The sequence below is a fragment of the Aotus nancymaae genome, unplaced genomic scaffold, assembly GCF_030222135.1.
Source record: "Aotus nancymaae isolate 86718 unplaced genomic scaffold, 86718_ANA_hifiasm-v0.15.2.pri h1tg000046l, whole genome shotgun sequence".
NCBI lineage: Eukaryota > Metazoa > Chordata > Mammalia > Primates > Aotidae > Aotus > Aotus nancymaae.
The window spans coordinates 20,006,106-20,030,175 of NW_026988460.1; the positions used below are offsets into that span (position 1 = coordinate 20,006,106).

The following is a 24,070-nucleotide window of genomic DNA, read 5'->3' on the forward strand; positions in this document are numbered from 1 at the left end:
AAACTAAGTGCTCAACAGTAAGAGATTAAATAAATTAGGGTATACCTATATAATGAAATACTATGTAATCATTCAAAATGTTATGGAAATGTGCTTATTGATATGGGAAAATGTAATAGAGTGTTATGTAATTTGTTAGGTGACATAAGCAGGTAGTAAAATCATATATGCATTATGATCTGATTTGGAAAAAATGCGTATGTACACTAGAAAATACATGAATTTAAGGACTCTCAGAAAATGTAGTTGCATTTGTACATACAGAGAAATTCATAGGATATAAGAGTGGTTATCTCCAAACAATGGCATTTCAGGTCATTTTAATTTTTATGTGTGTGCTCATCTCCATTTTTAAAAATTTTCTACAATGAACATGTACTACTTACCTATCCATGCAAAGGTTTTTATTTTTGTGGCAGTGGTTGCTGAAGTGGCTAAGACTACACATTCTTTGAAAGGCACATCCAGGGTTCAAACTTAGGCTGGGGTCCCAAGTCCAGCCCTCAGCCACTTGCACCCTTCAATGCACCTGCCCTTCTGGTCCCTTGTCTCCAAATCACATCCCACTCTGGCTGGCATAGTGTTACCATGGGACAGCTTGGGGCAAAGACCTGGGACACATGGGACAGCCCACTTGCCCACCTTTTTGAAGAGTCTGATGACATCCTCACTGATCTGGGAGAGGCGGACGATGACATTGTTCATGAAGATGTCATTGAGGGTGGCATGGTCTCGGCTCTCCCGCCGGGTCTGATGCAGAACCAGATACCAGCAGTTCACAGGTGAGAGGAGGTACTGGTCCTTCCTGTGGAAACCAAGAAAGCTCAGACTGGCTACACTGGAATGTCATCAAACAGTGGTTTACACTGCCACCCACCTCAGCTCTTTTGACTCCCACATTGCCCCTTCAAGGTCAGTCTTGTTGTTACATGTTATACAGCTGGGGAAACAGGCTACAACAGCTGACATGATCCTCCAAGGTCACAGAGCAGCACTGGGGCCAGAACCCAGGTCTTTGACGCCTATGCAGTTCTACTCTCCCACTAAATGTGGTGCTTGTTCCAGGTACCTCTACCCTCTGGGAAGAAGCTACCTCCACTGGAGCTAAGAAATATTAAACCAATTGTGCTTTAAATGTTATACTTGTATGATTTCTAGAACTATGCAATAGAAAGAACAAAAAGTAGATACTTCCACTCCCCCATCCTGCCTCCCTCAACCCTTGTAATTTTCTTGGGCTCTTAACTTCTTTGTTCTTCCCCAGGGATTGGCTTCTGTCCCTTGGCCTCTGTCTCTTGGAAACACATGCCTTTGCCCCTCCATGGAGCTGTAGGGAAACAGACTAGGAGGGTTCAGATTCTGTATTCAGGAGGAAGAGTTAAGGAAAATACAAATACCTGCAAGACAAAAAAACCTTTGTCCTGCAATGACTGATAGGTTTTTAGCACTCTCTAGCTGGGTGTGATGCTAAAGGAGGGGTTCTCAGAGTGTGCTCCAAGACCAGCAGCAAGAGCATGACCTGGGGACTGGTTAGAAATGCAGACTGTCCAGTCCCGGTCCCGCTCCAGACCTGCTGAGTCACACACTCTAGGGGTGGACCCCCCCCACCCCGGTGCCCCCCGCCACAATCTGGGCTTTAACAAGCCCTCCAGGGGATTTGGATACTCACTCAAGTCTGAGAACCACAGATCCTTATACTATTGTTTCCCAAAGATTGGGATGCTACTGAGACCAGAGAAAATCTGTCTCTTGGCTCTGCAGATGCTCCTCAACTTACTATGGGGCTACATCCCAATAAACCCATCGCAAGGTGAAAATATCCTAAGTTGAAAATGCACTTAATAAGCCCAATCTATGGCACATCATAGTTTAGCCTACACTACCTTAAACGTGCTCAGAACACATTAGCCTATGGATGGGCAAAATCATCGCACACAAAGCCTATTTTCTAATAAAGTGTTGAATGTCTCATGTAACTAGTTGAATGCTATCCTGAAAGTGAAAAACAGAATGGTTTTATGTGTACTTGAAATATGGTTTATACTGAATGTGTACCACTTTCACAACACTATAAAGTCTCAAAATTAGAAGCCAACCCATGTTTAAGTTGAGGACCATCTGTATTTGCCAAAGACCCCTCAGGGAGCCTCAGGTAAAGGCGGATACACCCTGTTCTCCAGGAAGGAAGAGGAAGGGCAATTCAAAACAAAAACCAAACCAATAACCCTTTCCTGCCACACAGGGCACCTGTGCTGGAGCTCTTGTCCTCCAATGCAGTCTCTCCCTGACTCCTTTCCAGTGTGGACAGAGATGTTGGAAAGGCAGGATGTGAGGGGAGAGGCCCTTCCACCACCTGAGGGTGGCAGCTCCAGGATCCCCCCAGGCCTGCCTTGTCCCACTCTGTCCTGAGTGTGGACCACCTCCAGGAGCTGGCCAAGGCTCTGTTCTCAGGAAACACAGCCTCCCACTATTAGCATTTTTGAGAAAGGCAATTGCTATGGTTTGGCTGTGTCCCCACTCAAATCTCAGCTTGGACTGTATCTCTCAGAATTCCCACGTGTTACAGGAATGGTCTTGGGAGCCAGTCTTTCCCATGCTACTCTCATGATAGTGAATAAATTTTGTGAGATCTGATGGGTTTATTGGGGGTTTCCACTTTTGCTTCCTCCTCATTTTCTCTTGCCACCACCATGTAAGAAGTGCCTTTTACCTCTGCCATGATTCTGAGGCCTCCCCAGCCATGTGGAACTGTGAGTCCAATTAAACCTCTTTTTCTTTCCAGTCTCGGGTATGTCTTTATCAGCAGTGTGAAGATGGACTAATACAGCAATTCTGCCAACTCCCACTATGACCACATCTACCTCCCCAAAGCCAAGCAGAAGGGCCTCTGAACTGTTCTCCCCACCCCACCCCCACCACCCCACCTCTCCCTATCTCCTGGGGCTTGGGAAGGTAGGTGAGGCAGGGCTACCTTGACTTCAAGGAATTTTTCTTTTTCTCATCAAATGTGCTAAAAATCTATCTAGGCAGCAGAAATCTGAGAGAAGGAAATTAGGTTCAGATAGAGGATGGGAACTATCTAAGGAAAAGGGAGGATGATGAAGCATTTAGGACACTGCTATGAAATAAACAGATTTCTCCTTGGCTTATAGCCTAGAGAAAGAGCCAGGACACTACAATTCGACCCCAGCTAGAATCCCTCAGAATCTACTGTGTCAGGTCTTGGTGGGCTCTGGGCACACAAAGGTGGCTATGATGCACACCCTGCCTTGGAGGGGGCTCACTGCTGAGTGGCTGTGTCAGAAAAAAAGATTTAGAGTGGAAGGTGGTTCTAGTCTATAACAGAAAGACACACAGAGCATCAGTTCTGCTGGAGAAGCTGCAGAAGGCATTGTTCTCCTCCAGTGCACTCTGGGTACCATACACGTGATCCCTTCTATTCTCACTGGGGCCTTCATGCTCTTCCCTCTACCTGGAATACCACAGTCCCTGCTCTTCTCATGAATGCCTCTTTCTATTACTGTAGGTTCAGCTTAGGCGATACTTCCCTAGAGAGCACTCCCCTGACCACATACTAAGGCATTGGTTCTCACTGTAGCCCCTGAACCAGCAGCAGCAGCAGCATCACTTAGGAACTTGAAAACATAAGTTCTCAGGGCAGCCCCAGACCACCTGTACTCAGAAGCCCTGGAGCTGCGTCCAGCATCTATTCTAAGCCCTTGAGGTGATTTGGATGCATACTTAGGTTAGAGACCTTCTACCTTAAGGAGTTTCCATCCTTCCCCTTCACCCTACTGTGAGCTCTTGAGAGCAGGGACCGTTTCTATTGCAATCATCACATCCAGCACCCAGCAACCTGCCTGCCACATAGCAGATGCATTGAAGAGAGACCCGTGAAAAAAGGTTGCATTTGTGCTGGGTCTTGAAGGATGAGTAGGAGTTTTCCAAATGGTCAGAAGTCAGAGAGAGGATGAAACTGTGGGTAGAACGAACAGTGGGCACAAATATAGTGAAGTAGCTCAGGAGAGATGGAATTCTGAGTGTGTTAGTGGAGGACTGTAGGACATGAGGCTGGGGATACAGATTAAAAGCCCAATTGTGGGGCACACTGCCAGGCTAAGAGGGTGGGACCCCTGATCTTCTAGATAACCTTGTTCTCAAATCTGTCCTGCACACTAGAATCACCTGGGGAGCTTAAAAAAATCACCAAGACCCAGGCCCCATCCAAGACAAAATCAGAGTCTCTGAGGGTAGAGCATGGTACTCACATTGTCATACTCTCTAGAGGATTCTAATGTGCAGCCAGAATTAAGAATGCCTGCTTTAGGGATGCAGGTGCAGTGGCTCATGCCTGCAGTCCCAGGGCTTTGGGAGGCAGAGGCAAGAGGATCACTTGAGCCCAGGAGTTCAAGACCAGCCTGGGCAACATAGCAAGACTCCATCTCTATAAAAAATGTGAAAATTGGCCAGGTGTAGTGGCACGCACCCACAGTCCTAGTTACTTGGGAGACTGAAGTGGGAGGATCACTGTGGAGCCCAGGAGGTTGAAGCTACAGTGAGCTATGATCATGCCACTGCACTCCAGCCTGGGCAATAGGCAAGAGCCTGTGTCTAAAATAAACAAACAAGAATGTCTGCTATGGGCAGTGGAGAGTCATGGAAGTTATTTCAGCAGAGGTAGGATATAACCAACATGTGTTCTGGCAAGATCATTGAGGGCAGATTGGAGGATGAAGGGATGGATGGGTAGGTGGGTGGGTGGATGAGCAGGGATATGGGGCTATTGGCAAGAGGACCAGGCAGGAACTCTTGGTTCAAATGAGAGATGGTGAGGCCTGGGTATGGTCTTGTGGCCAGAGAAAACTGGACTTGAGAGACTTCTCAACAGGAGAGCAGATCCTCTTGGAGACTTCCTGGAAACAGCAGAGAGAGGAGGAAGGAGCAGATGGTGATTCTGAGGCTGAGATCTCAGGCGACTGGGTAGATGCTGATGACATGAACTGAGATAAGAACTGCAAGGGGAGCAGTAGGTTTGGGCAGAAAATGCATTGCTTATCTCATTTTCACTGCTTCCTAGGTGGTGATGGAAATGGAAAGATTAAGGAGAGATGAGATAATTGAGCTGTTACCTAAATTACTTCAGGGGCTTAGCTGAACCTGGGAGGCAAGAAGTGAACAGCACCAGGGAATTAAATGTGCAAAATTATGGAAGCCACAGCCAGAAGGTGAGTTTCAGAGGGAAGGAAAAAGACAAGTTATCTGGAAATGATGGGGAAGTGCTGGGACGATTTGGGGACCATTAACTAGGTCATCTAGCCAGAGAGATGAGATGAGAGGAAGGGCAGAAAGGACAGTGCTGTCCTTATGAGAAGCTGCAAGCCAGGAGGCAGTGCAGTGTAAGACAGAACTGCAGGAGGCAGAACGAGCCAAGACAAGGAGGATGTTATCCGAAAGCAGCTGAAGCTGAAGACTCGTTAAGTTGAAGTGAGCAGCCGCTGTGAAGATTCCTTCCAGCTCTTGTTCACTCCTTGTGTTTGTGTGTCTGTGCTGGGCAGGACTAGGTGCTGTGAGTGCAGCAGCAACCAAGGCTGCAAGACCCTGCCCCGCACGTCTTCCACTTAAAAGGAGATTCACAAAGAACAGAAAGTGATGAGGCAGTCTCATCAATGCAATCATGAGGAGGAGGCTATGGAGCAGCGGGGGGCCTCCTTCCCTAGATCTGGTGGTGGAGTGGTCATGGATGACTTCCTGGAGGAAGCAGTTTCTAGACTGAGAACTAAAGGCTAGGCTGGAGTTTCACAAGGAGGAGACTTCAAAGCGGAGAAATGTGATGACCAAGGGTCCAGGGGAAGCAGGAGAGGGCATGTTGGCAAGCTGGAGGTAGGGACGGGATCCAGGCATAGTGTTCTGGGGTAGGAGGGTAAGGGTGAACTTGGAGACTGAGGCAGGGGCCACTTGGCAAAGGGTCTTTAACTTTCATTAGAGTTTGAGCTCCATCCTGGGATCAGCAGGGAGCCCTTGAAGGAAGGGTTTAGAGGAGGGGGGTGAAAGGGTAAAACTGCACTTTCAAACTCTCGCTCTGGCTGCTGTGCAGAGCTGAGGCTGGGAGAGAAACTGAGGGATTCAAGAAAGGCTTAGGTAGGAAATTGATTGGACAGGGAGACTGGATGGGGTTGGGGCTGGAAGTTAAGAGAGAGCAAAAGATGTCCAGGATGACTCCCCAGTTTTTGGTTTGGGCACCTGGGGGGATTGAAGGAGCCTCTGTGGAGATGAAGAGGAGCAGGTCAAGGGTGGGCAGGGAGGGAGGACGATGAGTTCAAGTTGAACAGGACGAGTCTAAAAGGCCGTGGGGCATCCAGGTGGAGCTATCTGGGCTGGAGAGACAAACGTGGAAGCCAGCAGCAAGGAGTTGGATGCTATTTAAAACTACAGAACACAGAAGGCTTTACAAATGCCATGGCCACATGGCAGAAGAGGTCAGTCCCCGGGAAGCTTGGCAAGGCTGTGGCCGGAGGGCTGGGGCAGGGCCAAGCCGCTGTGGTGTCTCCCCTCCTGGAAGAGGGTAGGATCGGACAATGTGCAGCCCAGCCTTCTCTGAGATGCTGTCCCAGGCCTGTGGTCCAATCAGAGGCCTGTTCTCTAGGTCCCCCCAGCATGGGAGACTGCTGGTTCTGCTCCCCTGACCTTCTCCCAGACCTGGGTCCCTCCTGTGGGGCAGGTCATTTGTAGTCTGCAGAAAGCCTTGGCCACAATGGTACCAGGCAGGCTCTCACCACGTCTGAAAGAAGAGAGAAGGCCCACAGGTGGGACTCAGTACAGCAGAAGAGAACAGAAAGCCACCTGGATATGGGGATGGGCATTCACCAGTGTCTGCCATTCTATCCCCTGTGTCCTGGCCACTCACACCATGGAGTCACTCTGGGCTTAAATGCCAGAAGAGAGCTCTGTGGTCATTCTTTAGCATTTCATGTATTCCATACATTTTTTTGAATATTTTGTATAGATCAGACCCCAGGGACACATTCTTGAACAGACACAGTTCCTGCCTTCATGGATCAGACAGTCTGGTGGGGAGACAGACACCCCCCATGAGCCCACAAACATGGGTTGAGTTAGAAGTGCAGAATGTGCTGGAACAGAGGGGAGCCCGCGCAATCAGCACCCATAACAAGAGGACTGGCCTGATTTTTGGGTCCCTGAAGTATCCCCAAAAAAGGGGTCATTAAGCTGGGCTCCAAAGGAAGAGTTGGAGGGCACTAGTGAAGGGGTCTGAGCAGGTGGACTGGCAGGAGAAGGCTCCAGGCAGAGGGAACAGAATGGGCAAAGGTGCCTCAGGGTGGTGAGCTTGGTGCATTTAAGGAACTAAGTAAAGAACAGCCTGGCTGGAGCAGGAGGCAAGGCAGAGGAGAGAGAGGGTGCAGAGTGAGGCTGGAGGGGCCCACAGGGTCTCATGCTCTCCATCCTGTTTTCATCTAGCTCACACTGGGACTGCAGGAGGGAGGAAGCACGAAGGCTGCAGACTGCAGAGCCGGAAGGTTGAAGGCTGCAGAAACCTTCAGCCTTCCCTGTTCTCGGGGTTGCTTGCCCCTTTTGAAAGCGGAACCCCTTTGACCTGAGATCCAGCTCTGTGCCAACAGCCACTTTTGGAAGACATCAGAATGAATGAGGGCCAGTGCTCTCGGCCAAGGCACTCAGAGCGGCCCTTCTGCTTCTCCAATCTTGCATGCAAGCGTCGACCCAGCAGGCAGAAGCTGCTGAACTAAGACATCACGTTAGAACTTTTGCATATGTATGTATATATTTTCTTTTTTTTATGGCCAGAAAATAGCAATGAACATTTCTGGTGAGTCACAGCTTTCTTTCTTTGGCTAGGGGAGCTGGATATGAGGTTCTAGGAGACTGCAGCTAGAGGAGCCAGGCCTTGCCAAGCTGGTGAGTTGGGAAAATGAAATTAGCAGTGAGCCAGTTTCTCCAGCTTCTCGGCTGAGGGCCGGAAAATTCCGCTTAGCAAACAGAACCCATTTCCAAGCTTGCAGTGCCCCACGTTGCAGATGAAAGTTCCTGCCCTGGGACCAGGGTCCCTTTGGGAAGAAGGCAAGCTCCTGCTTGGGCTTCCTGCTCCCTTGCAGGACCTTCTCAGGCCTCACACTGGGCTTGCCTCTGAGAAATGCTATCTCAATCAGTTCTGTGGCCAGAAAGGTGCATTTAACCTCCTGCTATCTAAGCTGCCCCAAGCAGGATTCGGGATTCATTGCACTTGCTTGTAGCATGAATCATTAATTCAGTAAATAGTAACTGTGTGCCTGTTCTGCACCAGGCAATGGTAAGCAAAATGAGCCACACTTCTCACTTCCTGGAGCTTACAGTCTACTGGGGGTCTCAGATAACAATCAGATAATCACAAAAATCCATAGAAAATAGCAGCAGGAAGAAGGGCTCTGAAGGAGAAATGCATGGAGCCTTGAGAGCCTTTAACAGGATCTGTCCCAGGCCTCGCTCCTGGCTCCTGGTGGGTTGTTGGAGATCTTTGGTGTCCTTGGTGTAGACACAGCACCCTGATCTCTGCCTTCACCTTTCCAAGGCATTCTCCCTGTGTGTCGGTCTCTATGCCCAAAGTCAGATGAGGGCCCACCCCAATGATCTCATTTTTACCTGATTACCTCTAGAAAGACCCTGTTCCCAAATAAGGTCACATTTTGAGGTACTGGGGTTTAGGACTTCAGCATAGGAATTCTGAGGGGACACAATTCCATCCTGATATGGTTTGGTTGTGTCCCCACCCAAATCTCATCTTGAATTGTAATATAATCCCTACATGTGATGGGTGGGACCAGGTGGAGATAATTGAATCATGGAGGCGGTTTCCCCCATGCTGTTCTCGTGATAGTGAGTGAGTTCTCACAAGATCTGATGGTTTTATAAGGGGCTTCCCCCTTCACCGGGCACTCTTTCTCTCTCCTGCTGCCCTGTGAAGAGGTGCCTTCCACCAAGACTGTAAGTTTCCTGAGGCCTCCCCAGTCATGCCAAACTGTGAGTCCATTAAACCTCTTTTCTTTATAAATTACTTTATAAATATTTACTTTATTATCTCCCCCTACTTCCCCAACAGGAGTCCCCTGAGGAGTGTGAGGCTGCCGTGCTGGGAGCTACAGAGTGCAGTCCAGGGCCTGGCTCCGGCACTATTTGGCAATCCTGAGACAGAGTCATCCCAAAGGGGACTAATTCCATTCATTGAGTCCCCTGGCCAAAGCAGGCTCTGCTTATCAGTGTTGGGGGGCTATCAAGTCAGGAGGCTTGGGTTCAAATGCTAATTCTGTCCCTCACCAACAAACTGAACTTGGAAAGTTACTATAGTTAAACCTTCTCTTTCCTTATTTGTGAAATGAGGTGACAACTACCTCATAGTGGTGCTTTGAGGACTAAATGACACAACCCATACAATTCTCTTAGTGTCAAACCCTGCACATAATAGTAATTTTTATTGTCAATACCATTATTACCACTAGCACCTCACTAAGTTATTGGGAAGATCTAAGGACTGCTGTACATAGACAAACAGCCTATGGTAAGTGTTCTAAAAATATTGGTTTTCCTCCTCCATTACTACTTGATCCTTCTGCAAACTCTTATGTGAACTTCAAGGCCCAGTGCAAATATCCCTGTGACTCCCCCTCCATCCCAAGGCAGGATGATTCACGGGCTCACTGCTTCCTCTGGGATCCCATTCCTCACACTGCAGCATGAGGGTACACGTTGATGTCTGTTATCCAGCAGTACCTCTGAGCTCTCCTTTGACTTTCTGGATGGATTCTTGGTATCAGAGCAAAAATCCCCGCCTCACTAGGCAATTTCCTGTTGCTTTTTTTCACAGCAGTTCAAATAGCAGCAACCAGAACTTAACCCTCTGCATGGAGTATTTTTATCAAGTACAGCGCCTGGAAGGTGAGGGGCATCAAAACTGAGAAAGCCAGAATAGAAGGGACTCTGTCACCCCAAATACAGAGCACAGGTCAGCCTCATCTCTTTCCTTGCAAGCCCCTTTGTCTTGGTTTACCTGCCTGCAGAATGGGTGCACCACGTGGTATGTGCAGCACTAGGCAGAGGAAAAGGCCCTGAGCCGTGGCTTCCTGATTGTTTGGTGCCTGTGCTGTGCAGGTCGTTTCATCTTTCAGGCACCCCTCGCACCCACCACTATGAACCAAGTGCTCTCCTGGATGTCTGATAGGCATCATCTCATTGCACCTTTGTGGGAAATGTTGTCTACTAGGAAGGGGTTATCTTTATCTTTCTAGGTGAAGACACTAAGGTTTCAAGAAATTAAGTAATTTGCCCAGAAGGACACAGCTAGCACAGGTAAGTGGCAGAGCTAGGATTCCAATCTGGGTTTACCTGACTCCGAAATGCAAAACCGGGTCAGTTCTTTCACCAGTCAGCTGTGGGTCTGAAGCTAGGGCTCACCCTGCCTTGCCTTCAGGTCCTTTGCCTATCAGTTGGGGATAACAACACCTTCCTTGACTCTCCCAACTCTCACCAGGATTCCTAGGAGGATTTAAGCAGCTAAAGGCTAGGGAAGCAATCTGCAAAGTGTAAGGTCCTATATAACCTTCAAAGATTATTATTATCCTATTTACCTAATGGAATAGAGTCAAAACTAAACCCCTACATATTACTGTTTGTGAAAATCTCATTTCTTACATCTATTTTTTATTTTTAGTATAAAAATTAAATGATAGAAAAAATATATGTATATCAAGCGTATGCATGCATAAAGAAATCACGTCCTAGTTAATGCTTTGGAAGTTGCTGATTAGAGTCTCTGAGGATTCCAGGGACTTTGGTGTGGGACCTGGGAAAGAGCCAGATGGAAAAAATTGGAAGGAGAAAAAGGAGCTATCTATAGCCATTGCAAAATCCACTCTTCGGGCTGAGCCTCCTGTCTTAAAATCCCTTCCCCTGATTAGAAAAAAAAAAAAAAAAAGGAAGGTGGAGGATGAAGAAGGTAGAGATGAAAGATGCTCACTTTGCAGGAGGAACTGGAAGGGGACTTAGAGTGATTTGATGCTGGCTTTAGGATTTTTGCCATTCCTGCATACCACCACACTTAATATCTCCCTGTTGATGTCTTTTTTTTTTTAACTTAAATGTATTTACAAAGAACTTTGCTAGTTTTAGCTTTAAAAAAAAAGCATCATTTGCCATAAATAGAAGGTAATCAAAAATATATAAATAAATTCAGTGAAAATAAAACAGTATAGTCAATCTTGAGGTCTGTTCTCTATTTGTTAAAAAGGAGATTAGAGGGCATTAACAACACACTAGTACCAAACTGAAACTTTCTCCTCCAGGCTACCAGAAACCTTAAAAGAGAATTGAAAAGTTAATTCAATATTTATGGTCCCTGTGTTATCAAGAATCCCCTTTCATTTTGATCATCCATGTTACAGAAATGCCGCCCTTAAAATACCCGGCTTTTGTGTGTATACCTCAGTGCATTGGGAACTCACTACCTCCCCAGGCAGCCCTTTCATTGGTGGACAGCTGTGGCTACTGGAACGTCCTTAAGGTTGAGTTGAAGTTTGCTTCTCTGAAAATGCTACCCTCAGACATCACTTACCTCCTTCTGCAGCCACACAAAATAAGTCTATTTGTTAAATATATTTAAAGAAAGCATTTGGTAGTGTCTTGGTTAATTCAGCCACTCATTGAAAAAAACTTTGATAAAGCATAATTATATATCAGAGAGAGGGAGACTAGAAATGGTCCCTTACCTTCAGGCAGCTGGCAGACTGAAGTGAGAGAACCAGATATAGGAACTGGATCAGTCCTTGATAATCTGATGTAAGCCCCATGAGAGAGACACACAACTCACATGGGAGGCGAGAGGAGCAGCTGACTGTAGGCTTGGGATCAGCAGCAGGGGCTTCACCGAAGAGACAAGCCCGAAGCTGGCCTCTATGTAGGAGCTGACCAGGAGGATAGTAGCAACCCCCTGATGCTCATCCAAGGAGATGTGGTTGACATGGATGGGTTATTCTCAGGAAGCACTAAGCCACCCCAGAAAGGTGAGGGAACAAAGTCAGCAGCTAGCTGCAGTTTTGCATTTTTGAGTCACGTAAACCAAGATTGGAATCCTAGCTCTGCCACTTACCTGTGTTAGTCATGTCCCTCTGGGCAAATTACTTAATTTCTCAAAAACTTAGTGTCTTCAACAAGAAAGATAAAGATAGCCCCTTCCTCGCAGACCACATTCCCCATGAAGGTGCAATGAGATGATGCCTATCAGACATCCAGTAAAGCACTTGGTCCACGGTGATGTGGAAGTGAGGAGTGCCTGAAAGATTAAACGACCTGCACAGCACAGGCACCAAAAAATCAGGAAAGATCCAGCTGGCACACGGTGCTGAGAGGACAGCAACTCTGGAAAGTATGACGCCAGAAAGCCATTACTAGCTTGATACCAGCTGCAGTAATAGTAATAGCTGTGAATGGAGACACAAGCCCCACTGGAGGGCTTTCTCCATCTCTACCTCATTCTAAGCAAATCTTTTAATTCTGAATCCTTTTTACATGTATATGCTCAATTTATATGCTACAAAAGTGCTTCTCTGTTTAGGAATAGCCTGGAAGGCTAAGTCTAAATTATAGCATCTCTTTAGAGACATGCTACATCTGTGAAAAAAAAAAAATCCTGTGATGCTCTATCCCCACTAAGAAGTGTTTTCTTGGAAATGAAGTTAGTTGTTCACAGGAATCCTCTCTCCCAACTGCTCCATGAAGCTGAAAGAGGCTCCAAACCTCCTTTGCATAGGATATCTCCATAGAATATATTCCCTAACTAGCCAAGCACCTCTCAGCACTTTCCAAATTCTGGCTTTTCCCAAATGTTTAAGTCATATTTAAATAGAATGCCCTGTTGCTTTTTGTCACAGCAGTTCAAATAGCAGCAACCAGAACTTAACTCTCTGCATGGAGCATATTCATCAGGTACAGCCCCTGGAAGGTGAGGGGTATCAAAAACTGAGAAAGCCAGATCAGAAGGGGATTCTGTCACTGCAGATACAGAGCACTATTTGCACAGAGTGTTGCTACAGAGGGTAAGCCCAGTGTTTGTTTAGGACAGAGATTTTCAAACTAGGTCTCAAGAAGTGCTGGTTTGTGAAATATTAACAAATATTATGGGGAGGGCCAGCTGTGGTGGCTCTGCCTGTAATTGCAGTGTTTTGGGCGGCTAAGGCAGGAGGATTGCTTGAGCCCAGAAGTTTAAGTCTAGCCTGGACAACATAGAAAGACCCCTGTCTCTAAATAATAATAATAATAATAATAATTTTAAAAAATTTTTCAGATGTGGTGGCATGTACCTGTAGTCGCAGTTACTTGGGAGGTTAAGGCAGGAGGATCACTTGAGCCCAGAAGTTGGAAGCTGCAGTGAGCTGTAATCGCACCACTACACTTCAGCTTGGGTGACAGGGTGAGATTCTGTCTCAAAAATAATTAAATATGTAAATAAATAAATAAATACTATGGGGAGAGGGAATCCTGTGGTCAAATAGCTTTCAGAAAGAAGTCAACAGGCTTAATTATTGCAAAAGTCAGTCTTTCTTATCCTCATTCTCCTCCTCCTTTTTGCCTCTCTCTCTCCCATTCAAACATCTCAAAGTATTGGTGTTTTGGAGAACATTTTCCTGGAGGAAGAGGAAATCTTATTCCCAGGAAACGTCTGTGTTTGTGGAGCCATCAATTCATTTGGACAAGATCATCTACCTACCCTGAGAGGCAGGTTTGGGGGCCCCATATGTGCCACCCACTACACCACAGTCCCGCTGAAGGGCTCAGCTCCAGGCCTTCAGAAGGAAAAGCCAAGCTCAGGTTAGGCCTAGCTTGCAAGGGGCAGTAGATTGTGGATTTGATGTTGGTGAAGAAGAGGGAAGGCCAGTATACCCTGAAAGTGAGTTGAAAACATTTATCACTCAGAAAATCATCACACTGGCTCTTCAAAGTGAATGGCCATCAGACTCCCCCAGGGGGCTTGTTAAATGCAGATTGCCGGGCCCCACCCCCAGAAGTTCTGATCTAGCAGGTCTCTGGCAAGGCCCCAGATCTTGCATTTCTAGCAGGTCCCCATGTGATGCCGATGCTGCTGGTCCCATTCCCCAAATGGGGAGACCACAGTACAGTCCACACTCTGTACTCTGTCCTTTCAGCAATAAAGGACCCGTACCAGGCACAGGAGTGAGTGGCACTTCACCCAGATGGCTTCACCACGCTCCTAAGGCAGCCAGAAAGCAAGAATGCCCCCTTTCCCTGTCCTCCCTACACAACTCTAATTACCACTTGACGTTCATTCACTCGTTCATTAGTCAATGACATTCAGTAACAACCACGTGCCAGCCCTGTGAGAGGTGTTAGGGACTCTGGGTCAACAGTCACCCTCTCTGCCATCTCGGAGCTTGCAACACAGTGGTTGTCCAAAGAAGCATAGACAAGTAAACAGATTATGACAACACAGGGTTATAGCTCTTGCCTCATCCTCTTTCCCCAAGTCCTTCCCATCACAAGGCAGAAAGAGGAGACATCCTTGTTCTCTCTCTTTTCCTCTGTTCTCCTCTGAGAGGTTTCCTAGCATCTGATGACTTCTCTCATCTGCTGTGTTCCCACCCAGGCCATCACTGCCCCTGCCTGGAAAGCTATATCCACATGCCCATGAGTGGGCTCCTCAGCTCCACCCTCCAACCCAGGTGGACATTATTAAACCAAGAATCTTTACAACAGTGAGACAAGCCTTCTCAGAACAGCCCAAATGAAGGGAGCAGAGAGCAGCATAGGCCCTGTGTGCTGAGTTCTAAGGAAGAGGCAACCCAAGGCCAGTTAATGCCCCAGGGTCAAAGGGTGAGTCCAGCTTGCCCCTAGAGACTCTACGCTTCCAGAAGCCGAGATGGCTCTGCCATCACATTAGCATCGTGCAGAGGGCCCCCTCCAGCTGCACTGGCCTGGGCCGGCAGTCTAATTAGACTTTCATAGTGTGTCAGGCAGCCTGCGTGGCCCGGCTGCCAGCTGGGGCTCCCGTTCCGTCTGGTGGCCTCAGTTAATGAACCCATGAGGGACTGGTCGAGCTTATTATAGGTGATGCAAGGGAACAGGGTGCCTCACCATGTCCCCAGTCCCTGCCTTTCCCATCTCCCCATGTGCACACTAAGAATGGGAAGAGAGCTGATTCCTAACCAAAAGGAAGGAGCGGGCAGGAGACGGCCCTGTCTGCCTCTGAGGAGAGGCCGAGATGTGGTGGCTCCAGTGGCCACTCAGCCAGAGTCATGGGTTTCTGAGCCGATGTCTGTGCCTGTGGTTTCAGGGAGAGTCCAGGTGCCACAGATACTCTCAAGCTACACTAGATTCTTTCTTATCCCAGGCCAACGAGGCAGAACAAGAGTACAAGGTTCAGTTCTGTCTCTTTCCAATTGTGCGTTCATAGACATGTTTGGACAAGCTGCTTTCTCAGAGCTTTACCATCCTCATCTTTATGATGGAGTAGTAATATCCACCTGGCATCAAAGTAAGTGCTCAGTGAATGTGTTCAATACATTGTCCTTGTTTTTATTCTTAAAAGACAGGGGACAAGGCTGGGCACAGTGGCTCCTGCCTGTAATCCTAGCACTTTGGGAGGCCAAGGTGAGTAGATCACCTGAGGTTGGGAGTTCAAGACTAGCTTGACCAACGTGGAAAAACCACATCTCTACTAAAAATACAAAATTACCGGCTGTGGTGGCACATGCCTGTAATCCCAGCTAACTCGGGAGGCTGAGGCAGGAGAATCGCTTGAACCCCGGAGGCAGAGGTTGCAGCTAGCTGAGATCGCACCATTGCACTCCAGCTTGGGCAATAAGAGTAAAACTCCATCTCAAAAAAAAAGGACAGGGGAGAGAAGTTTCCAAAATTTGAGCCATGGTTATGAGTAGTGGGACTATGAAAGATATTTTTGCCTTTTCTGTACTTTCTAAATTGTATACAATGAGCATTTTACCTTTGCTGTTTAAAAAAGTACAAATTTTCTCCAAAATATATGTGCAAAAAAAAAAAAATGAGAAGATGTATCTGAAAGGGTCTAGACTGTGTCTGGGTGAATATTATTAGTAGAGGCTTCCTCCTGCAGCAAAAGATTGAATAGAAGAGATTGGGTGGAAAAAGCAGCATGGTATTTGCAAATGTGTAGTGCAGTAACTTCTTATCCCCACATGCCAAGAGAAGGCACATAAGTGAGTGTTTAGATGCTGTGGCACGGACTAAGGGAGGGGTTTAGGGGAGTTTAAAGAAAGAGAGCTCCTGGCCAGAGTGGAATGCAAAAAATGTGGACAGGAAGATGGACGCAACCCAAGTGTCCACCAGCAGATGAACAGACAAACAAAATGCAGTCCATTTGTACTATGGAATATTCTCCAGCTTTAGAAAGGAAGAACATTCTGACACATGCTACCACAGGGATGGAGCTCAAAGACATTGTGCTGAGTGAAGTTAGCCAGTCACAAAGCGATAAATATTGTATAACTGCACTTATGTGAGCTATCTACAGCAGTCGAATTCATAAAGACATAAAGTAGAATGGTGGTTGCTAGCAGCTGGAAGGCGTGGCAGGGAATGGGGAGGTCATGTTTAATGGGGATAGAATTTCAGTTGAGGAAGATGAAAAAAGCACTGGAGATGGTGGTGACGGCTGCACAACAATGTGAACGTGCTTAGTTCATTTAAAAATGATAGAAATGGTCAATTTTACATTATGTGTGCTTTGTCACAATTAAAATATATATACACATAGAGGCCAGGTGTAGTGGCTCATGTCTGTAATCCCAGCATTTTGGGAGGCTGAGGCAGGTGGGTCACTTGAAGTCAGGAGTTCAATACCAGCTTGGCCAACATGGTGAAACCCTGTCTCTACAAAAAATGCAAAAATTAGTTGGGTGTAGTGTTACGTGCCTGTAATCTCAGCTACTCAGGAAGCTGAGGCAGGAGAATCGCTTGAACTCAGGAGGCAGAGGTTGCATGAGCTGAGATCACGCCACTGCACTCTAGCCTGGGTGACAGAGCAAGACTCTGTCTCAAAAAAAATACATACATGTATGTGTGTGTGTGTGTATACACATGCATACATACACATGGGGTAGGGGAGAGAGAGAGAGTGGTGGGGGAGAGAGAGAAACAGGGCAGATGAAGCAAGTCACTTGTCTCCTGGTGTTGAGGGCCACTGGCTGGAGAAATGACCCAAGGAAAGGGGAGAGTCCAGGGAGCATGGCTAAAAGAGAGACAGTGCTGGCAGGGGGACCTGCCGAGTGGAGTCCTGCATGGTTGGCACAGTCCAAGTGAGATTTGCTGCTTCCTGCCTGCCTGCATTTAATGAGCTGAAGCTGAGGAGTTCTAAGTGCAGAAGGTTTTGTAGCTGGAGGATTCAGGGCCTGCCAAGTCAGTGCCCTAGCAGATGGTGCCTCCATGAACTCAGAGCTTGAGGTATGAGAAATCAGGACAGGGGATAGTTTGTGCATCATAAATAAGTAAATAAGGCAGGGAAAGAGCCTGGGTATGGAGGTCCTCCGGGGAGCAAGGAAGAGGAATATTTGAGCATCAGTTCCATGGAGAAAAAATTCACTATGCTAAAGGAATTCAGAAGAAGACTGGCTGACACCCAAATGAAAGACAACTGGATAGGGACAGGATGTCCTGAAGGGAGGTAGGGGTCTCATCAGGGCACAGGAGGCTAGCTCAGTGCTGGTGCTTGGTAGGATAATAATGACAGCAATAATTGATCGAGTACCTATTGTCTGTGACAAACACTCTTCTTGGGTTGCTCATTTTTTCCCTTCAGGAAGCTTCTGCGGAGGATCTCTTTCTAGCTTCCCTTTACCTGTGAGGAAGACTGAGACTTGGAGGTATAAGTAACCTGCAGAGCCAGGGCCTTGAAGACATACCTTCTGCCTCCAATGAGGCCAGCCTCCTTTCTGCTTTGCCACCAACTGTCTACCCACTCCAGTGCTGCCTCCCATTTCTGTGCACCCATACCCAACTTCTTACTTGAACTGGTGCTCCCGGGAGCTGCGGATTTTGGAGGAGAAGCGCTCAGCCAGCTTCTCCAGGCTGCGGGAGTACTCGAGCTCAATCTCAGCTTTCCGGCGGAAAAACTCCTGGAGGTCTTGAAGCAGCTGCAGTCGTGATTCTGATTGCTGCTCCAGACATTTGAACTGCTCCACCAGCTGCGTACGGATCTCTGCGGGTACACAAGGGTGGGAGCATGAGACCGGTGGTGGATGGGGGCATTGGGGTCCATTCTGCTGCTGGCCCAGGCCCTGCAATTCAGGCAGCTCCCTCCTACCACCACCCACAGCATCTCTGAGCTCAGCCAGAGCCCAGACCTTGCTTGGCAGAGCATTGGCCCAAAGATTTCACTCTTGCTCTTTTCTGCCACTGGTCTAACCAAATGTTTCCAAAACGTGAATCATTGCATGTCACCACCATGATTTTTCCCAAATCCACATGCCCCAAGCATTCTTATTTCTTCCATATGATCTAGTGAATTGACTCGCTTTTCTTATGGAGATGATCTTGCTTAAAATGCAAAGTTTCCTATCACTATAGTAAAGTGAAAAACTAGGACTCTTTGCAGCCTGGGAAATAATTCAATGAAAACAAAAACATTGTAAAATTCTATCTAGAGATGATTGTTTATCAAAGGCCCCAAGCCCAAGCTGCTGGCTTGTTATCAACCAAAGGAAAACGGCAGTGTGACTTTCTCCGTGTGTAGTCAGGACTGAGAGAGGGCCGAGAAGGGCATGCTCTTCCCTCTTGGGTTTCAGTGTTATTTAGGGCCATGTGTCCTACTTTAAATTACCTTGAATCCATGTATGAACCTCTCAGATACCACATTTCAGAAAATACCGATTGCTCAACGGGGCAACAGTTCAAAAGCTGGAGTTAAACATCACCATCATACAATCTATGCATGTAACAAAATTACACTTGGACTCCATACATTTATAAATAAATAAATGTACAAAGTTAGATTCACTTCCAATAATAAAAAATGTTTTTGAAAAGTTGGTATTAGCAAATCTTCCTTTAATCAAGGGATCATAAACCCTTGCTACTCAAAGTGTGGTCCATGAGGCTCACGCCTGTAATCCTAGCACTCTAAGAGGCTGAGGCAGAAGAATCACTTGAGGCCAGGAGCTCAAGACCAGCCTGGGTAAAACAGGGAGACCTCATTTTTATTAAAAAAAAAAAAAAAAAAAAAAAAGGTTTCTAAATCAGCCAGGTGTGGTGGTGGCATGGGCTTGTGTTCCCAGCTACTCAGGAGGCTGAGGCAGAAGGATTGCTTAAGCCCAGGAGGTCCAGGCTGCAGTGAGCCATGACTGTGCCACTGCACTCTAGCTTATATGACAGAGCAAGACTCTGTCTCAAAAAAATTAAAATGTGGTCCATGGACCAGCAGCATCAGCATCACCAGTGGGCTTGTTAAAAATGCAGAAGCCTACATAATAAAACAAGACCTCATGCCTAGTAAAAATTTTAAAAAGCAATTAGCTGAGCATGGTGGCACACGCCTCTAGGCCCAGCTACTTGGGAGGTTGAGGTTGCTTGAGCCCAGGAATTCAAAGCTTCAGTAAGCCATGACCATACCATGATGCTTACAGGGAACTCCTATAAGAGAAAGAAAAGAATGGAGAAAGAAAGAAAAAGAGAGGAAAAAAAGGAAAAGATAGAAAAAGAAAGAAAAGGAAGGAAGGTAGGAAAGGGGAGGCGAGGGGAGGGGAGGGGTAGGGGTGGGGCAGGGGCAGGGGTAGGTGAAGGAAAGGAAAGGGGAGGAAGGAAGGGAAGGCAGGGAAGGAGGAAAAGAGGGATGGGAGGGGAGGGGAGGGAGGGAGGAAGGGAGGGAGGGAGGAAAAAGAAACACAGAATCATCCAAACTCATCAAGATGCATAAATTAAATGTATACATTTTGGAAGCATTTCAATTATACCTTAATAAAGCTAAAAAAGCTGCAGAGTAAAGTCTCAGGCTCCAGCCCATACTATCCAAATCAGAATCTGCATTTTTCTCAAGATCTCCCAGGTGGTCCTTGTGCAGCTTAAAGTTTGAGAAGCACTGCCATCAACCATCCCTCCCATCTCATTGTGAGAAGCATTTCCCATGCAAAGTTATGTTTAATGATTTGTCAAATGTTTATTAAATTATTATTTAAATAATATTATTATTTAAATATTATTATTAAAATAATAATATTAAAATAATAATATTTAAATTATTATTAAAATAATAATGTTATTTTGATAAACTGTGTATTAATGATCACTGTAATGATACACAAAACAATATAAAAGGAAGATCCTTAGAGTTTAAAGGAAAAAATTGAAATGTCCATTTCAGTTTACATACATACATAGAGTTAAAAAAGGATGATAATCTTAAGACTTTCAAACATAAAATATGTTAAGATTAAATTTTATGAAGCAGGTGAAAGGGAATTAGGAGTTCAAGAAGGCAAAGAAAGAACAGTGTAAAACATTGGAATTGTTCATGTAATTTTTGATGGATGATGGTAGAAACCAATGTATTATGGTATTATTCTATGACCAGGCAATTTCACTCATGGATACATACACACAAAAAAATCAGTGCCTATGTTCACCAAAAAAAAATATACAAGAATACTTATAGTATCTTTATAGCCAAATATTAGAAATAACCCTAAATGTCATAGAATGGATTTTTTGAATGTGAGATATTGAGTGGAATAATATACAACAATGAAAAAGGAATGCTACTGCTCCCCACAGTAACATGCTCGAAACCCACAGACCTTGTGTTTATCAAAGAAGCCAGAACAAATGAAGTTGAGCAAAACTAGTTTATGGTGATAGAGGCTGGAAAAGTGGTCACCTTTGATGGGTATTGATGGAGAGAGGGAATAAGCATGCCTTCTGAATACTGGAGATGTTCCACACCTTGATGTGGGTGGTAGGGACACTGATAAAAATTAATTGAACTGCTCACTTAATATTTGTGCATTCTACTACATGAAAGTGAGGCTTCAATAAAAAGACAAAATTAAAAATTGCTATATTCATTTCTATTTGATAAATTTTCAAGAATTTTTTGAGACAGCGATCTCTATGTTACCCAGGCTGGTCTTCAACTCTTAGGCTCAAGCAATCCTTCTGCCTTGGCCTTCTAAGTAGCTGGGACTAAAGAGGTAAGCCACCCCACCCATCCTACCCCGCAACATTTTGATACAGTTTTAAGAGAGTGGTATGGTATAATGCTACACTACAATGTCAATATTTAAAACATGGCCAAAATTATATCCTTTGTAACTAACCAAACTTAAAACAAAATATTTTATTTTATTTAGCACAAACTAAAGAATGAGACATTTTACATGTCAACTTGAAATGTATGAAGCAGAAGAGATATTTTTGTTCCCAAAGTTCATGCAGAGGGTAGATAAGCAAAAAAAAAAAAAAAAAAAAAAAAAAAAAAGTTGAAAACCACTGCTTCAGAGCCCACATGAAGCACTGCTCCTCCCAGAAAGTCCTAGGCTGCCAGCCCTGGTGACCTTCTTCTGAACTCCCATGGCATGTACAGTAAATCTCAGATTGCCTAGTGCTGTTCTGTTTGGGTATTTTGTTGTTAGTTTTCATTCCTTCATGTATGCATGCCATCTCTGCCTTATCTCCTCAAACTCTGAGGGTAGATTCTCCCAGCACATAATAGGTCATCAGGATATCAATATCTGTATAGCAAACTACTATTTCCTTTTTTTTTTTCTTTTTTGAGATGGAGTCTTGCTCTGTTGCCCAGGCTGGAGTGCAGTGGCACCATCTCGGCTCACTGCAACCTCTGCCTCCTGGGTTCAAGCAATTCTCATGCCTCAGCCTCCCAAGTAGCTGGTATTACAGGCATAAGCCACCACACTTGGCTAATTTTTATATTTTTAGTAGAGACAGGGTTTCACCATGTTGGCCAGGCTGCTCTTGAACTGTTGACCTCAGGTGATCTGCTCACCTCAGTCTCCCAAAGTGCTGGGATTACAAGCATGAGCCACCATGCCCAGCCTACTATTTCCCATTAGCAGGTGCTTTTACCCAAGTGCATTAAATGTTGTGATTATGGGAGCCTCAGCTGACACACACACACACACACACACACACTCACACCATATCACACATACATACAAAACACACAACATACTACACATAATACTACTCAACCCCCCCCACACACACACATTCAACATGGATGTATAATAGCATGGTTTTTACAGATGAAGAAACCAAGGCTTTATGTAAACCAAAATCAGGGACTCATCCAAGGTCACACATTGTTCCCCAAACTCTAACAAACTACTCAGGTCCCCTCTTAGGTGCTCTACCTGTTGAACTGAATTGTAGTGAGGTACCATCACACCCACCAGACCAAGCCTTGTCATATCAACACATAGTTACAAAAGTATAACAATGCAGTGAGTGCTACTAGTGTTTCCCCACTTTTTCCCCATAGACAAGGAAGTGGCTGCTCAGGAGGAAGTCGCTAACAGAGCCAGCAATCAAACCCAAGTCCCTCAGAAGCTTACCACAATGCTCTTAACATGATAATAGAACTAGACCGAGGCTCCTATAGGAACTTCTTGGTCTGTATTTCATGAATTATCCTTGTTTTCCGTATTAAAACAAAACAAAAGACACTTTTAATCCATCTGTATTCAACCTCTTGCATTCTTGTTGTAACAAGATGGTGATCTAAAGAGATATTATTTATTAGAAAAGCTGTAGCCACTGCCTTCCTCCATTACAGAGCATAATCAGGAGACAACATTCTCATATTTTAGAGGAAAAGCTGATAAATCACATCGTGATGACAGCAGATGATTTGGAAGGAGCAGAGCAACCTCCCCCAGTTCATACAACCAGCTGGAGCCTCCCAGGCGAGGCCGTGCATGGAACCCTCCAGCAGTTTGCAGGGCTCAGAATCAAGTCTTTCTAGCAGGAAATGACCCTGGCAGAGCATCCTCTGAAGGCTGCTCTGATCTGGAGCCCTGAGGGCATTTGATTACCTATCTCGTTATTTCTAATTCCCATCCAAGTTGCTGCTAGGAGCCTACGAGCTGGCACAGATTTGAGTTTTCTCCTTGAAGATTTCAAAGAGAGAAAAATAAAATAAAATAAAACAGAATTGTTCCCAAGGCACAGACTTCATTCAGCAGACATCCCCCTGGGGAGACAGTTCCAGCCATAACACAGCCTTGAGTGGCAGAAAAATTAAAAGGGGATAGGGCAGGGAGGGACAGTGGTTGGAAAGTTGGGACAGGCTTTGAACTCAACACCTGAAAGCTGAAGATGACCTCACTGATTGCCTGGTGCAGCCTCTTGGTTTTATGGACAGGGGCATGAGGCTCAGAGAAGGGAAAGAATTAATTATTTTCTTCCTTTTTTTTTCCTGAGATGGAGTCTCACTGTGCCGCCCAGGCTGGAGTGCAGTGGCATGATCTCAGCTCACTGCAACCTCACCTTCCCAGTTCAAGTTATCCTCCACCTCAGCCTCCAAGTAGCTGGGGACTACAAATGCGTGCCACCACACTCAGCTAATATTTTTGCATTTTTAGTAGAAACGGGGTTTCACCATGTTGGCCAGGCTGGTCTCGAACTCCCAACCTCAAGTGATCCACCCACCTCGGCCTCCCAAAGTGCTAGATTACAGGTGTGAACCACTGCGCCCAGCAGTAAGAACTGATCCTTCAATTCAGGTCTCCTAAAGCACCAATCTCCCTGTGTCACCCTCCTAGTAATAGTAAAATTCTCCATGGTTCCCCATTGCTTATAGGATCAAAGTCAAACTCCTCTGACATTCAAAGCCCAAGAATATACAGTCTTCCTACCTATCCCCATAACACTCCTTCTCACTCGTCAAGCAACTATCTCACTAAAGATCGCTTTGCATGCACCCAGGCTGCCACCCATGGCAAACAGCCCATGTGACCCACCTTATGGAGAGCAAGATTCCTCAAATTTCCCACTGCCCCTCACAGCTACAACCTCA

The 24,070-nt window shown here is 45.9% G+C and overlaps 1 protein-coding gene across 4 annotated transcripts in view; it reads right to left on the bottom strand.

The window, feature by feature from the left end:
• Positions 1 to 24,070, bottom strand: part of SRGAP3 (SLIT-ROBO Rho GTPase activating protein 3) — a 255,614-nt gene that overhangs the window by 117,296 nt on the left and 114,248 nt on the right. For all 4 annotated transcript variants that reach the window (XM_012471183.2, XM_012471176.2, XM_021675291.2 and 1 more), the window contains exons 2-3: positions 18,052 to 18,244; positions 643 to 805 (exon numbers count right to left, since the gene is read on the bottom strand). In XM_012471183.2, coding sequence (XP_012326606.2) covers positions 643 to 805; positions 18,052 to 18,244 — 356 coding nt within the window. The remainder of the gene's footprint in view (positions 1 to 642; positions 806 to 18,051; positions 18,245 to 24,070) is intronic.